General features: G+C 44.0%; 1 protein-coding gene across 3 annotated transcripts in view; it reads right to left on the bottom strand.

Annotated features, from left to right (window-relative positions):
- ITGA6 (integrin subunit alpha 6) overlaps positions 1-12,813 on the bottom strand; it is a 67,921-nt gene that overhangs the window by 1,866 nt on the left and 53,242 nt on the right. For 2 of the 3 annotated variants that reach the window (XM_045196241.2, XM_024561567.3), the window contains 5 exons: positions 11,604-11,777; positions 9,848-9,946; positions 9,641-9,751; positions 9,444-9,542; positions 4,692-4,817 (listed from right to left, as the gene is read on the bottom strand). In XM_045196241.2, coding sequence (XP_045052176.2) covers positions 4,692-4,817; positions 9,444-9,542; positions 9,641-9,751; positions 9,848-9,946; positions 11,604-11,777 — 609 coding nt within the window. Of the gene's footprint in view, positions 1-1,217; positions 1,348-4,691; positions 4,818-9,443; positions 9,543-9,640; positions 9,752-9,847; positions 9,947-11,603; positions 11,778-12,813 lie in introns of all 3 variants that reach the window. The other variant, XM_024561566.4, reaches the window with a different exon arrangement.

The following is a 12,813-nucleotide window of genomic DNA, read 5'->3' as shown; positions in this document are numbered from 1 at the left end:
AGGAACAGAACACTTATGTTAAATGAATTTATGTTATAAAAGTGTCATGGGGCAAAATAAAATTATGTGTATAGTTATCACACTGAATCAATAGGACTAATGGACCAAGAAATGTTCTAAGGCCATTTCTACATGGACTCCTTTATTATTTTGTGCAAAAAAGCCAAAAAATACATGTCTATTACAAAATGTGGCTCTTGCCCCACTTAAATAAAGAAGGAAATCAAGGATGACACGTAACACCGAAATGGAAATGTTGGGGTCTTTCGTGATAGTGCACGGGGGGACCTGGGGGCAGAACTCCATCCTCTGGTGCCCACAGGAATGGAAAAAGGAATCATCGCCAATTCCTGTTTCCATGGATTTGCAAGCAACAGAAGCAAAACATAACTTAAAATCAACTGAGACCCAAGGTTGAATCAAATCTCTAGGAATATGAAACAAGGTCAAACTCCATTACGATATATTGAAATAAAAACTGTCCAGAGCATTTTTGTACTAGAATTTTGTATACTGAAGGTCACTTTGGTAACAAACTACCTTCTGAAATTGGCCGTAATGTCCATCATGGCAATAGTCATAGTTTGTTGTAATGGTCTTTGACCTCAGGTAGATATGCAGGAAAAGGAAGGTGCATGCTTAGCCAGCATAAAACAATTTCTGCACAACAATAAAAGCATTCCGAGCCTTCTCCCACCACTTAATAGCAAGATCAAAAAGAGGACAGCGGGAAAGCCTTCTCATCAAGAGAAACACCACTGTTTCCAACATGCAACAGGTTAATTAGGCGGTCAACACAAGCGTCTATCTGTAGGAAATTCCAAAATGGATAAGAAATCGGGAGTGATTTCTTATGCATCTTTGAAATTGCGAGTGGGATGCTGCATACTGATTTAACACCATGTGGCAAACTGGGCTACTAAGCCTCCTTTTGTGTGTAGAAAGATTGCAGTTTTCTTCATTGCTGTGGGTGACATTCAACAACAGTAACAACAGAAATAACTCACCTGCCACGAATGATTCTTTGTGCATTAAAAAAAAAAACAAACTTGAGCTTTCAAGTGAAATAAATAAAATAAATCCAAGCAAGGCAAGCCAGTGTGGACATTTGAAAACATCTGTTAATGGGACACACACAGCAAGCTGTTGCTCTTAAAGTTAGCCACCACAACCACAGCGGGTCCCACAGCTAGCGATTAAAAACATTGATCAATTACCAATCACAGAAGTAGATCAATACTACGCATCAGAAGTAAGCCTCTCTTTATCAGACGGCTGAGCATGGATCTCAGCCTTGTGATATGTGGCATCATAGTGATCTTTCTTATTTCTCTTGAAGAAACCACACTACAAGGAAGCAAGGTATTTGGTCAGTTTTACAGTTTTGTGACGAGCTAAACAACAGAATATCTCAGACTTTAACCTGTTTTCCATTCACAGCTTGTTTACAAAGCGACCAGTATAAATCAACTACAGCTGCACCATGGTACTCTGGTACGGCACGGCAATCAACCCAACCGCGTTGCCCTGGGTCTCCAGCCAGTTACACGGGGGACACCAGTCAGCTAATTATTCCTCTATTTGTAACAGAAATCTTGATGACAAAAACCACCCTAAAAAGGAAAGTATATACACATCTGATTATAGCTTCGAGTGGTTTCTTCTTACAGAAGAATACGGGCCCTAAAATAGGCTTTTAAGATTGACTTCTGTAGCTTACTGAGACAAAAAGTTAAAAAATTCTCTAAGTAAGATTTATCACAAAAAAATAAAACAGAGATACTGTGTTTTTCTGCTTTTCGCAGTAAATTGTAGGGAACAAATGCCATCTACTTGAGGGCTTTGAATCTGTGGGGTGAATCACAATACAAGTTCAAATACACTGTCATGGAAGAATGATGGCAGTCATCTTCCCGAACTCGGACCCACTGCGTAACCCTGAAGTGGTAGCGTAGGCTCCTCAGGTCAGGAAGCCTACATGAGTATCAAAACATAATCCCATTTTCTACTGTAGTTTCCTTCATTCAGCAATGGAGAACTTTATTTACTTTTATCTAGTTCCTAAGGCCGTGGAACTGCCCTTTGAAATATAACATGGTTGAATAAGTCTCTGCCCTCTCACAATATTGTGCTTCCAAGTCTGGCAACTCATGAAGGTAAAAATCCAGATCTGCTCTGCACACCACGGAAGCCTCCATGTTGGACAGCGCAGCCGCAGAACATTTCCATCATTACAGGAAGTTTTCCTGCGCAGTGCTGACCTAGACTACTTATCTTCATGTTCATTTGGGACTCTCAGGGTAATACACAGTGAACACTCCCAACCATTGTACAATAACATACGCTAGTAAATGGGTAGGAAAAGAAGGAAACCAGGAACCAAGAGCCCTGGTCCTGCCTCCAACTCGGCAACCTTCTTAATATTCACGGGCACGTGCATCTTTGTTCACAACATGAAGGTGAGTGGACCAGCCTGGAGGACTTTTCTCTCTTACCTCTAAACAAAATCCTGTGCAGAATCCCACTATTTAAAGCAGATAAAATCAGAACTGGTCTGACTGAAGTGGGGATGTTGGCCTAAGCCCCCTGCTTAGTCTTGGCACCTATGTGCCTGTGCAAAACCCAATTTTGAGGACACTGACCTAGAGTCCTTTCTGGCCCTAAAGCTATGACTTCAATACACAAAAACAAATAGTTCGGCTTCAAAAAGAAGAATATCTATGAAGTAATAAAACTGACTTTCATGTGAGGGTGGTAGATATTTAGAGTTCACTTATGAGTTAAGAGTACTTTAGAACTTAAAAAAGAGAGAGAGAGAGACAGAGACAGAGAGACAGAGACAGTGAGATTATCTAACAGCTAAGGCAAACCAGTATCCCAGGAAGTGAAATGATTTGCCCAAGATTATAAAGCTTGGATTTCTTAACTCTCAACCCACTGCTGTGTCTCACCCTCATTAAAGACTGACGATGAGCCCTGGCCAGTATGGCTCACTTGGCTGGAGCATCATCCGATACACCAAAAGGCTGTGGGTTAGATTCCTGGTCTGGGCACATGCCTGGGTTGTGAGTTCAGTCCTGGTCGGGGCATGACCTAGAGGTGCCCTGGTCAGGGCGCATAGGAGAGGCAACCTATCAATGCTGCTCTCTGACTTCAGTGTTTTCTCCCTCTCTCTCTCCCTCCCTCCCCCTCTCTCTAAAATCAATACGCATGTCCTTGGGTAAGGATTAAAAAGAAGAACTGCCAATGAGACCTGCTCCAGAGAAAAGACCATCATTTTTGGCCTCTTCCAGAGAGCATAAGAAGGCCATCCTAAAACATCAAACTTTGAATTCAGTTCTTTATCAAAATAATTTTCAGGGCACTTCCTACATTGGTTGGTTGTACTTAACCAGAGAAGCCTACTGCCTCGATGAACACCCGAGGTAGGACTGGCTGGTGTACCATGCGTGATGAAATGTTAGCTTAAGTGGCTGCTAAGCTTCAATCAAACATTTGGAGGACACTAGTAAATTATCTCAGATTGGCAAAAGGAGGTTACTTGGAAAAATAAAAGCAAAAAAAAAAAAAAAAGACGACCAATATTTGAAAATGTGAATGTGCTGACCCTTGTCCATTAGACTTGTGGATCCAAGGAAAGGGTAAGGACAGTTTGATCCTGGAGACTGCTGGGTGAGGTTACTAATTCTTTATCCACAACCCTCCGCACCAGTTATGTTGGGAAATCTAGAGTTTCTGGCACTTTAGAAAAGCAATATGCTGAAACATAGTGCTACTGTAACCAAAACTTTAATATTTCTGCAGTAAAATTAATGAATAAAGGATAAAGACTATAAATAGCCTCTCTTCACATCAGATCAAGTTTTGCTGCCAAAGAAGTCATTACAAACTTTCAGTTTTCCAAGGTTTTTTGGTTTTTGTTTTTTTTTTTGCAGTTTGTAATTGTTGATAAGGGCCTGTGGACCTCCATTACTGAGAATGAACCCAAAATCTATAGGTCACAATCTCTGGCAACAAATAGTCTGCATCCATCGTACTCACACTTTTTGGTAATGTAAACTGTTTACTGGTAGGAAGCAGGAGGAAGATACCACATTTTATTTGCAGAGCCAATTGAAATAAAGAACATCATAATGAACTAAAATCTTCTTTGTGTTTTATACAGGTTATGATAATCCCCTTGAGATGGATTTATTTATTAAATTCATAATTTTATATTCCTAATGTAGCTGCAATAACAAACCCCACTGGCTGCCATGAATATTTCTTTACAGAAGTTGAAATTAACAGGGAAACAGATTCAGATTAATGTGATACCCAACAACTTGGCTTAGGTTTAGAAAATGATTTGATCTGAGACGAAGAAAATGATAAAGTAGAAAAAAATTTAAAAGTTGTTATTTGCCACACATGCTAAATTGTATGTGAAAAACACCAAAATTTATACATTTAAGAAACTTAGACCATATAAATAATATATCTTTAAATACAAGGCATTAGGGAGATATACAGGTGTTTATTGCAAAATTCTCAAGTTTGCTATATGTTGGACAAGTTTCATAATAAAGCATTAGGAAGAAGGAATTGATAAAAAAAAAATATATATATATATACTATCAGTGTTAATGCACTTTTTAAAAAACATGAAATAAAATTTATAATCATGCATTCAAATACCAGATATAACTTACCTTCCATAATAATAGAACTAACAGAGCAAGCATCAAAATTCCAGCGAGAATGGCCACTAGGATGACCCACCAGGGCACTCCCGAATGCTGAGCTATGGTCTTCGAGGGAAACACGGTCACACGGACCTACGGGCCATACAAGACAGCAACGTGGTTATGCAACAGGAAGACAGTCAACACCAGGAATCTGCAGTCCTGATTATGCTTCCAGGCACACTTTAGATAATGCAGCCTGTGGAAGGATGAGATGCCTTTTTGATGCAAAATCCTCTCCCTTAATAACGGAGTATTACTTCAAGAGGCATCCCTTAGAGATCTTTCCTCCAGAACCTGGAAAATGTGAGATTATGTTTTGACAAAGTGGTTATTTCTTTGCCAACTTATCTCTTTTAAAAAAATTTGTTATCAGCCCTGGCTGGTGTAGCTCAGTGGATTGAGCACGGGCTCAAGGGTCACTGGTTCAATTCCCAGTCAGGGCACACGCCTGGGTTGCACGCCAGGTCCCCAGTGGGGGCCGCGTGTTTCTCTTCCTCTCTTTCTTCCACCTTTCCCCACTATCCACAAATAAAAAAATTCAAAAAAATTTTTATCAACAAAAGTAGGAAAAATTATATAATGAATCATCATTCAACATTAAGTTACAACAGTTACTAATACATAGCCAAACTTGTTTCATCTACATAACCTGGTATCTTTTTGACAATGGTCACTTAAAAAAGTTTTTTTTTTATTTACTAATTTTAGAACGAGAGGAGGGAGGGAGGGGGAGAGAGAGGGAAACAGCAATTTGCTGTTCCACTTATTTATGAATTCGTTGGCTGATTCATATGTTCCCCGACCAGGGACTGAACCCATAACCTTGGAATACTGGGACAACGCTCTAATCAACTGAGCTATCTGGCCAGAGCTGATCACACTTTTTAAAAATTAATTTTCAGCAATGAAAATAACAAGGCCAGTTTATACATAATCAGCCTACATTCCTCACTCAGATTTTAAAGATGTTGTGAAATACAAAAACAGGGACAGGGTTCCATGACTGATACCATTTTAACGTCTCCGTAGGACAGCAAACTGAGGACCTTCCTGAACAGTAAAATCTGAAACAGCTTGGTGCCGTCTTGTACAACGAGTATGGACAATGTAGACCCTGGATTCATTCAGAGGCAGCTTAGAGTAGCTGATGAGAAACTTGCTGTCTAAACATTCCATAGTTGGCAAATATCAATTAAATGAAAAGTGCTCATTTAGAAATCTAACAAGTCGTTTATGGAAATTCACAACAACGGGGTTAATATGTGGGTTTAGAATTCAAGTGCATGTTTGTGACGCCGGGAGGTTTTCCGAGGCACGTAAAAGACCTGGTGACTGCTATGAATGTGATTTTGTGAACGGCACCGGTTAGAGATCTACCACTTCGCAGTGTCTGCTATTTCTGAGCATGTAAAGAGGGAAGAAAACTGAGAAGTGCTTAGCCAAGTATTCTGTATTAGGACTGGACACTGGATGCTGCCTAAGAATGCTTCTATGCCTGTACTGCGCTTCAATACTTCTCAACTGAGTCTTGAAAAAAAAAAAAAATCTCTTCATTAAAGTACTTCCCTTTCTACTTACACTAGAAAACATCAATCAACCCCACAGAGCTGATCACACTTTTTAAAAATTAATTTTCAGCAATGAAAATAACAAGGCCAGTTTATACATAATTGGCCTACATTCCTCACTCAGAATGACGCAGAAAATACTTAAAAAGCAAGAGAACTGCTTTTCTTCAAACCTTTAGTAGGAAGAAATTCACATTCTGATATTCAGCCAACTACACTGGCGTAAACACCTTTACCAGCCACCAGGTTTTCCTGTTCTGCTCTTGGTGAGATTCCTCCCTGGCTCCCAGCCCAGAGGGGGCCCCCAGCTCACTTCCCCTTGCCTCCCTTCCCCCACAGGTATCCCAGCTGTAAGACCAAAACAACCCTTTCTTAAGATTACTGGTTCTGAGGAGACCAGTGAAGAAATAATACAGTGGATGTGATGTGAAGTGATACAAAAAGATAACTTCCATTAGCCCACGCTGAGTTTCAGTGACACATGCTTCCCTAGAATCTAGCAGAGGGAGGGTGCACGGTGTTTCCTTTGGGGCAAGGTGACAACTTGGAAGGGCCATCTTCATTTGTAAGAGTACGTTCTGATAAAATTGGACGTGGAGAGAAGCTGGTCCATGCCAAGGAGAATCAACCTCATTCTAATCACACTGTATACCAAAGCTTTTTAAAATGGCTGATAATAGGAGGAAATCACTCCCACGAAAGGCTATGATCCAACAGTATCCTGGCTGAACAAGGCAACTTTTGATTTTGCAGTCTAGGGTGGGGAGGTGGGAATCCAGCTGAGCGCTCTAAGCCCCAGGTCTGGCTACCATTCTAACCAGAACGTGGGAGCCTTGTAGGAATTCCCGTCAACTCACTGGGCAAAGACTGCGAGGGCCGAAGGTAGGGGCTGGGCTCCCTTTTTAAAGGGCAGATGTGCTCTGCAAACCGAGTCTGCACACAAGGCCATGCTGGGGACCAGGAAGGTGAAAGGCCAGTGAGCAACATTTTAGCGTTTGTTTACTTCAATTACCAACTGAAGGGGCTTTTTTCCATCCTCAGCCACGGATATTTTTTCATTGCTTTTAGAGAGAGAGGAAGGAGAGAAGAGAAACATCGATGTGAGAGAGAATAACTGATCAGGTGCCTCTTGCACACACTGGACCAGGGATCGTCCACACAAGGACTGGGGACCTATCCCTCAACCTGGGCAAGTGCCCTGACCAGGAATCGAACCCACAACCTTTCAGTTATAGAACAATGCTCCAACCAGCTGAGCCACACTAGCCTGGAAGGGTTTTGTTTTTGTTTTATGATGACTCTCATTCTCCAGTCGGGATCAGTAATGAGGAAACGCTGGCCTCAGAACTGGGAAAGGGGGGACCAACTCCGAGCTGCAATTCCCACAGCTCTGGGAAGCCTTTGCTCACTTCCCACCGCGACTGTTGCTGACACACAGTGATAGGTTAGCATGACTAGAACTTGCTCCGACTCCAAAAACACTATTTTTTTTTGGTTTCATTAAAATCTGGGTATTTCCATAGGGATGACCTAGGCATGTGATCCTCGTCCACCATGAGCCTGTGAGGGGGAAGGGGCTTAGGCTCTGCTGATGCATTAAATTCCATCACCAGTGAGCAGCGCTTGGGCCACATCAGCTGGTGCACTGCCAGATGCTTCCCTAACTCACTCTGTAATGGAACACCCTCCCCTCCCGCTAAGCATCAGTATAAGAAATCATCTGATGAAGGGGTTTTCATACCTTTTATAAAAGTCTATTAAAGACATATTCCCCTTAGTGAGTGTTCCCCATATCAGAAATCCATCTCATAAAAGGACCCATCTCAAGTTCTTCTCCAAATTTAGAGCCCAAAAATAAAAAATAAAATAAAATCTCATTCCCCTGAAAAGTGATGTCCCTACATTTTTACCTATCATCACATTTCCTTTTATCTTTAGCAGCTTAGATACTCTCTTCCTACTTCTTTAGGAATGAAATGGGGAACATAAGTACAACCAAAAAACCACCTTTTCTCCCTCCTTGGCTTAACAATGCTTGCCTGGTTCACCATCTCCTAAACCACAAAATTCTTCATGAGGCAGGATAGTAAGAAGCTAGAAAAACTCCTTGGCAAGTGGAATGGGGAAACTGAGACAGAAGCGGAACAAACTGGCTGAACAATTTACGGCCAGATATAGGAGGTCACCAGGGAAGAAAGCCCCGAGTGGCTAGCAGTCGGCAAAACTGGTGCCAGATCTCGCCACGGGGGTGGGGGGCCTTCCTCTCCCAGCATGTGGCTGGCCCTGCGGTTTAGACCTCCTGACTGTTCCTCCCTAGAGAAAACATTAAGGCCTCAGTTGTATTTCAGTTCCATGTCCAGAAAAGTAGCAAAACCAGGCGGGTGACAATGCCAGGGCCAGCTTTGATGACTGACGAACCCTTGCCATGGTGCCAACCAATCAGTGGAGACCATGTCCCTGAAAGGACACACCTGGAAAAGTGATAAATATTCTATTGATATCCTCCCTGTAAGCTCGCAGCCTTTAAAATCCCAAAGAGGAGGACCCAGGCTGCTCTTCCTCCACGGAGCACACAGGTGCCTTTCCCTTCCTCTTCTTCCCCGACCCACTTAAGGTTTAGACATGCATCTCCTAAACCCTAAGCGGACCCCACCAGGGTTGCAACCCGGGGGGAACGGGCAGTGGCAGTCCCCCCAAGGCCCTCTTTTCTCTGACTCTGGTGAGCCGATAGCAGCCCCCCCTTGGCTCACTTCTTTCCCCTAACATTTCTGGCGAACCAAAGCACTGCAGCTGGCCACACGCGACACAAGCTATACCATAAAGCAGTGAGGTCACCACCACTGGGGTCCTCCACGAACAGCTATAGCATCAGGGACAGTCTAAGACACGGGTTCCTACCGAGTTGGGAGGTGCACCTCTTCCTTTGTCGAGCCAGCAGCCCTTGAACCTGCCATGTGCACAGCACAATCAGATGACCCCAGAAATACTGCGTGGGGGAGCAGCCCCTTAAGACATCATCTGAATTCTCTTTCCCTAATCGGGGTAGCAGTGCCGTGAAATGACCACCAAAGCAGCACGTCCTCGGGCCGTTGGCACGGGGTAGAGGAGAGGGTGATTTACTGCGAATGAATACTGGAGACCTTCTCACCTGAGTGCCAGCGTTTGGCAGCTTGATATTCTCAGTGGCAGCAGTCACATCAATGGAAGCTCGCACGAGAATGTCCAAGTAGTTCATTTTAGAATACTCCTGTTTGGAGACAAAGTTAGCGAACGCATTAGGGAAGTAAGAAATGTCCTAGGAGCTGGCAAATGACTTCCCAGGGACAGCCTCACGGAGGGCCACACCTCTAGAAATGTGCTATTCCATAACCTCGAGCGCAGAACAACGGAGGCCTTGCTGTCCAGGCCCCGCAGCGGGCACCTGATGTTCACACACTTCACGTTGACGCTGCAGTTCTGGGGAGAAAGGAAGAGCAGGGGTTGAAGCGCAAGGGGCTGGGGAAGACCTTCCTCCCATCCTCCGTCAGAGTTGCAACTCTTAAAAATACTTACAAGGGTCTGGTATTTTCTTTCACCAAATAAAAGCAATTTTCTGCCTTCATCAATCTGTTTTTCAGCAATTTCCCGTTTCTTTCTCGAGTTGTGCGATTCCTGGAAAATATTATATAGCTAATCACTCCACTGAACATAATCCTGCCAACAGTAGGGACTGGTAACTATGGGAAATTGTAACCCACCCCATCGTTCTTTCGACACTGTTTCTGTAAGTGCTGACTCTGACTAATATGTGGCTTGTAGATGAACAGCATGTTTCTGTAAGAATCCTAGGAACTAACTTCAAAAGAGACAGACCCTGACCTCCAGGCATCCCCGCTCCTGGAGACTTGCTGACCTTTGACTGTGCAGCCAAGGTGACTAAACCGGGCGATGCACACTGGACCACCACTGTCCTCGTCGGAACGGGCTGTGCTCGTCTGCATGCGGAGAACTTTTCAACCCCCTCCCCTGACCTTTATTCTGCTCCCCCCTCCCTCCTTATAAACATCTCTGCCTGCACTGGGGTGGGCTCTGAGACAGAGTCCTGCATCTTCCAGGTGGCCAGCACCTGAATGAACCTCTTCCCTTTACCTCAGCACCTGCCTCTCGAGCATTAGCTTTCGAAGAGGGAGGCAGCTGGACCTGCATTTGGTTACAATTCTTCATCGTGACTGTACAAATCCCTTGGGTACCCCCCCCAAATGATGCCAAATTTACATAATCCACAATTATATAAATTTGTACTTCTCCTGTCACCAAAGGCACAGAAATAATTTAAGTGTGGCCCTGACCATGTGGCCCAGTTGGTCAGGCATCATCCCACAAAGCAAAAGGTTGCCGGGTTCGACTCCTGGTGATGGTCAGGGCACATGCCTGGGTTGCAGGTTCGGTACCCAGTCAGGGCGCATGCCAAAGGCAACCGACTGATGTTTCTCTCTCACACTGATGTTTCTCTCCCTCTCTCCCCCTCCCTCCCTCTCTCTAAAAATAAGCAAATAAATAAATAAAATCTTTAAAAAATAATTGAAGTATAAAATTTGCAAGTGTTATGATCTCACTTCAAGTTTATTAAGGTAATTTCTTCCTACTCTGACCTTAAAACCCAGGGAGAGAAAGAGGCTTTCTTGGTTTTGTCTCCCCATCAAACTGCGAGCATCCTTAAGACAGGGATCAAATCTCATTCCTGTATCCTCAGCACCAGTTCTGGGCCTACATATGGTAAAAAGTCAGCGCACCTTGAACAAGTAAGTGATGCTAGAGAATAGGGGAAAAAGCAAAAAGAGCTGGCATGTGACTTATTCAAATCAGAGTACTGGAAACTAAGCCTTGTAAGAAGTTTTGTAATTGAATTTCCCTTAAAATAACGGTTGGGAATACGGACCACCTTGTTTTTCAAAGTCCATGAGTAGAGGTTCATTCTATAAGCCACCAACTATGAACAATGACCGCACCCAGTCACCTTAGAACTTCAGATAGAAGAGGCACACATTCAATAACAAAACAGGTCTTCACCACTGGAGTGTGAACGATAAACCAGTTACATTAAGTGCGGAGCAGGAGAGAACGCTGTTACACGTGATGGCTTTGCAAGCAAGTAGAGCTGAGGTTGAATGTTGACTTGGTTCCACAACTGTGGTGAAGAACCTATGACCCCAAAGAAAGGGTCGGCATGCCAGGACATAGGTTTCCTAAGGAAAGTAACGGGTTTCCCCTCGAAGGTCAGCTTCTCCTATATACACCCATGGAAACCTGAGGTAAATTACCAACATACCTTTATGTTCAGAAAGTTTATTTCCTCTTGTGGCTCACAAGCTATCTTTTCCAATCCTTTGGATTCTACTTTCACCAAATAAAGCAACCATTTGCCGTTGCTGATTTCTTTGGGCCACTGGATATTCAAGGTTGCTGTGCCGAGGTTTTTAAGAGGCTTGCCCAGGTTAATAACCTGTTAGAAAAACAGTATGTGTTGGCTCAGTGTAATTATCATGATGGAGAATTAAGTAGCAGCTCTTACTGCCAAGAGAAAAAAGCCAAAATACCTGGCATACACCTACAATAAAAGCAAACATTCTAAAACTGGACTATAAATAGGACATTCAGAATACAGATTTGTGCGTAAATAGTCGTCTCAATAAAAATAGAAAAGGTCAGAGAGAAACGAGGGTTCGTTCCATCCAGGAACAACCGCCAAGTGCAGCACAGCCATGGTGCACCTACTCCCTGCTCTCTCTCTGCCCAGGGGAAAGTCCCTTGTGTTTGTAACCACCCCACCTGGCATGTGACAAAGCCCGTGCTGCGGCTTTAGCCTGCTTCACCAATAGCCCGCTTCTGGGAGATGCCACCTACCACGAAATTGAAGCTGCTTCTGTCCTCTCCTACCTTTGGGAGGTTTGGGATAACACCTGAGACAATGAGTAAACCATGATGGCAGCCAGGAATTTACGAGGCCAAGCTGGTTCAGAGTAACCTCTGCAGCTGAAGCCAGAAGCAGTGGGGCCCTGCTTGTCTGTGCGGAGGACTGCTCCGGGACCACCGACTTCTCTCTCAGCCACACCCACAGAGGCGTCAGGCCACCACCACTACCTGTCTTAGCTGTATCTGTCGGGTTAAGAGATGCACAGAGGAAAATTCGGCCTCCTCACCCTGCTGCAGTCAGGGGCAGGCTCATTTCAGACTTTCCCCTCAACAATGGTCCCTCTGCTTTCAGGAACATGATGCCAGCCCCGCAGACCCGACCCACTCGAGTGAGGAGCCAACTCTGTAGCACAGCATGTGTTTATGTTCATTCATGCGGCCGGGCTCAGAGTCACTGCTTGCCCACTCGGAAAAGCTTCAGAGCAATCGCTAGTCTCCCTTACTGGTGTGTGCCGAGCCCACAGTTACCGGCACAAAACTGGGCTCGGGAAAGGTGCGTGGACACTAACCACAGGCAGTAAGAGAGATGGCCTTAAAAATGGAGGAAGAAATAAGTCACACCACAT

This window comes from Desmodus rotundus, chromosome 2, assembly GCF_022682495.2.
Source record: "Desmodus rotundus isolate HL8 chromosome 2, HLdesRot8A.1, whole genome shotgun sequence".
In the NCBI taxonomy this organism is placed as follows: Eukaryota; Metazoa; Chordata; class Mammalia; order Chiroptera; family Phyllostomidae; genus Desmodus; species Desmodus rotundus.
The sequence above is the reverse complement of the archived record's forward strand: the minus strand, read 5'-3'. Positions and strand labels throughout refer to the sequence as shown.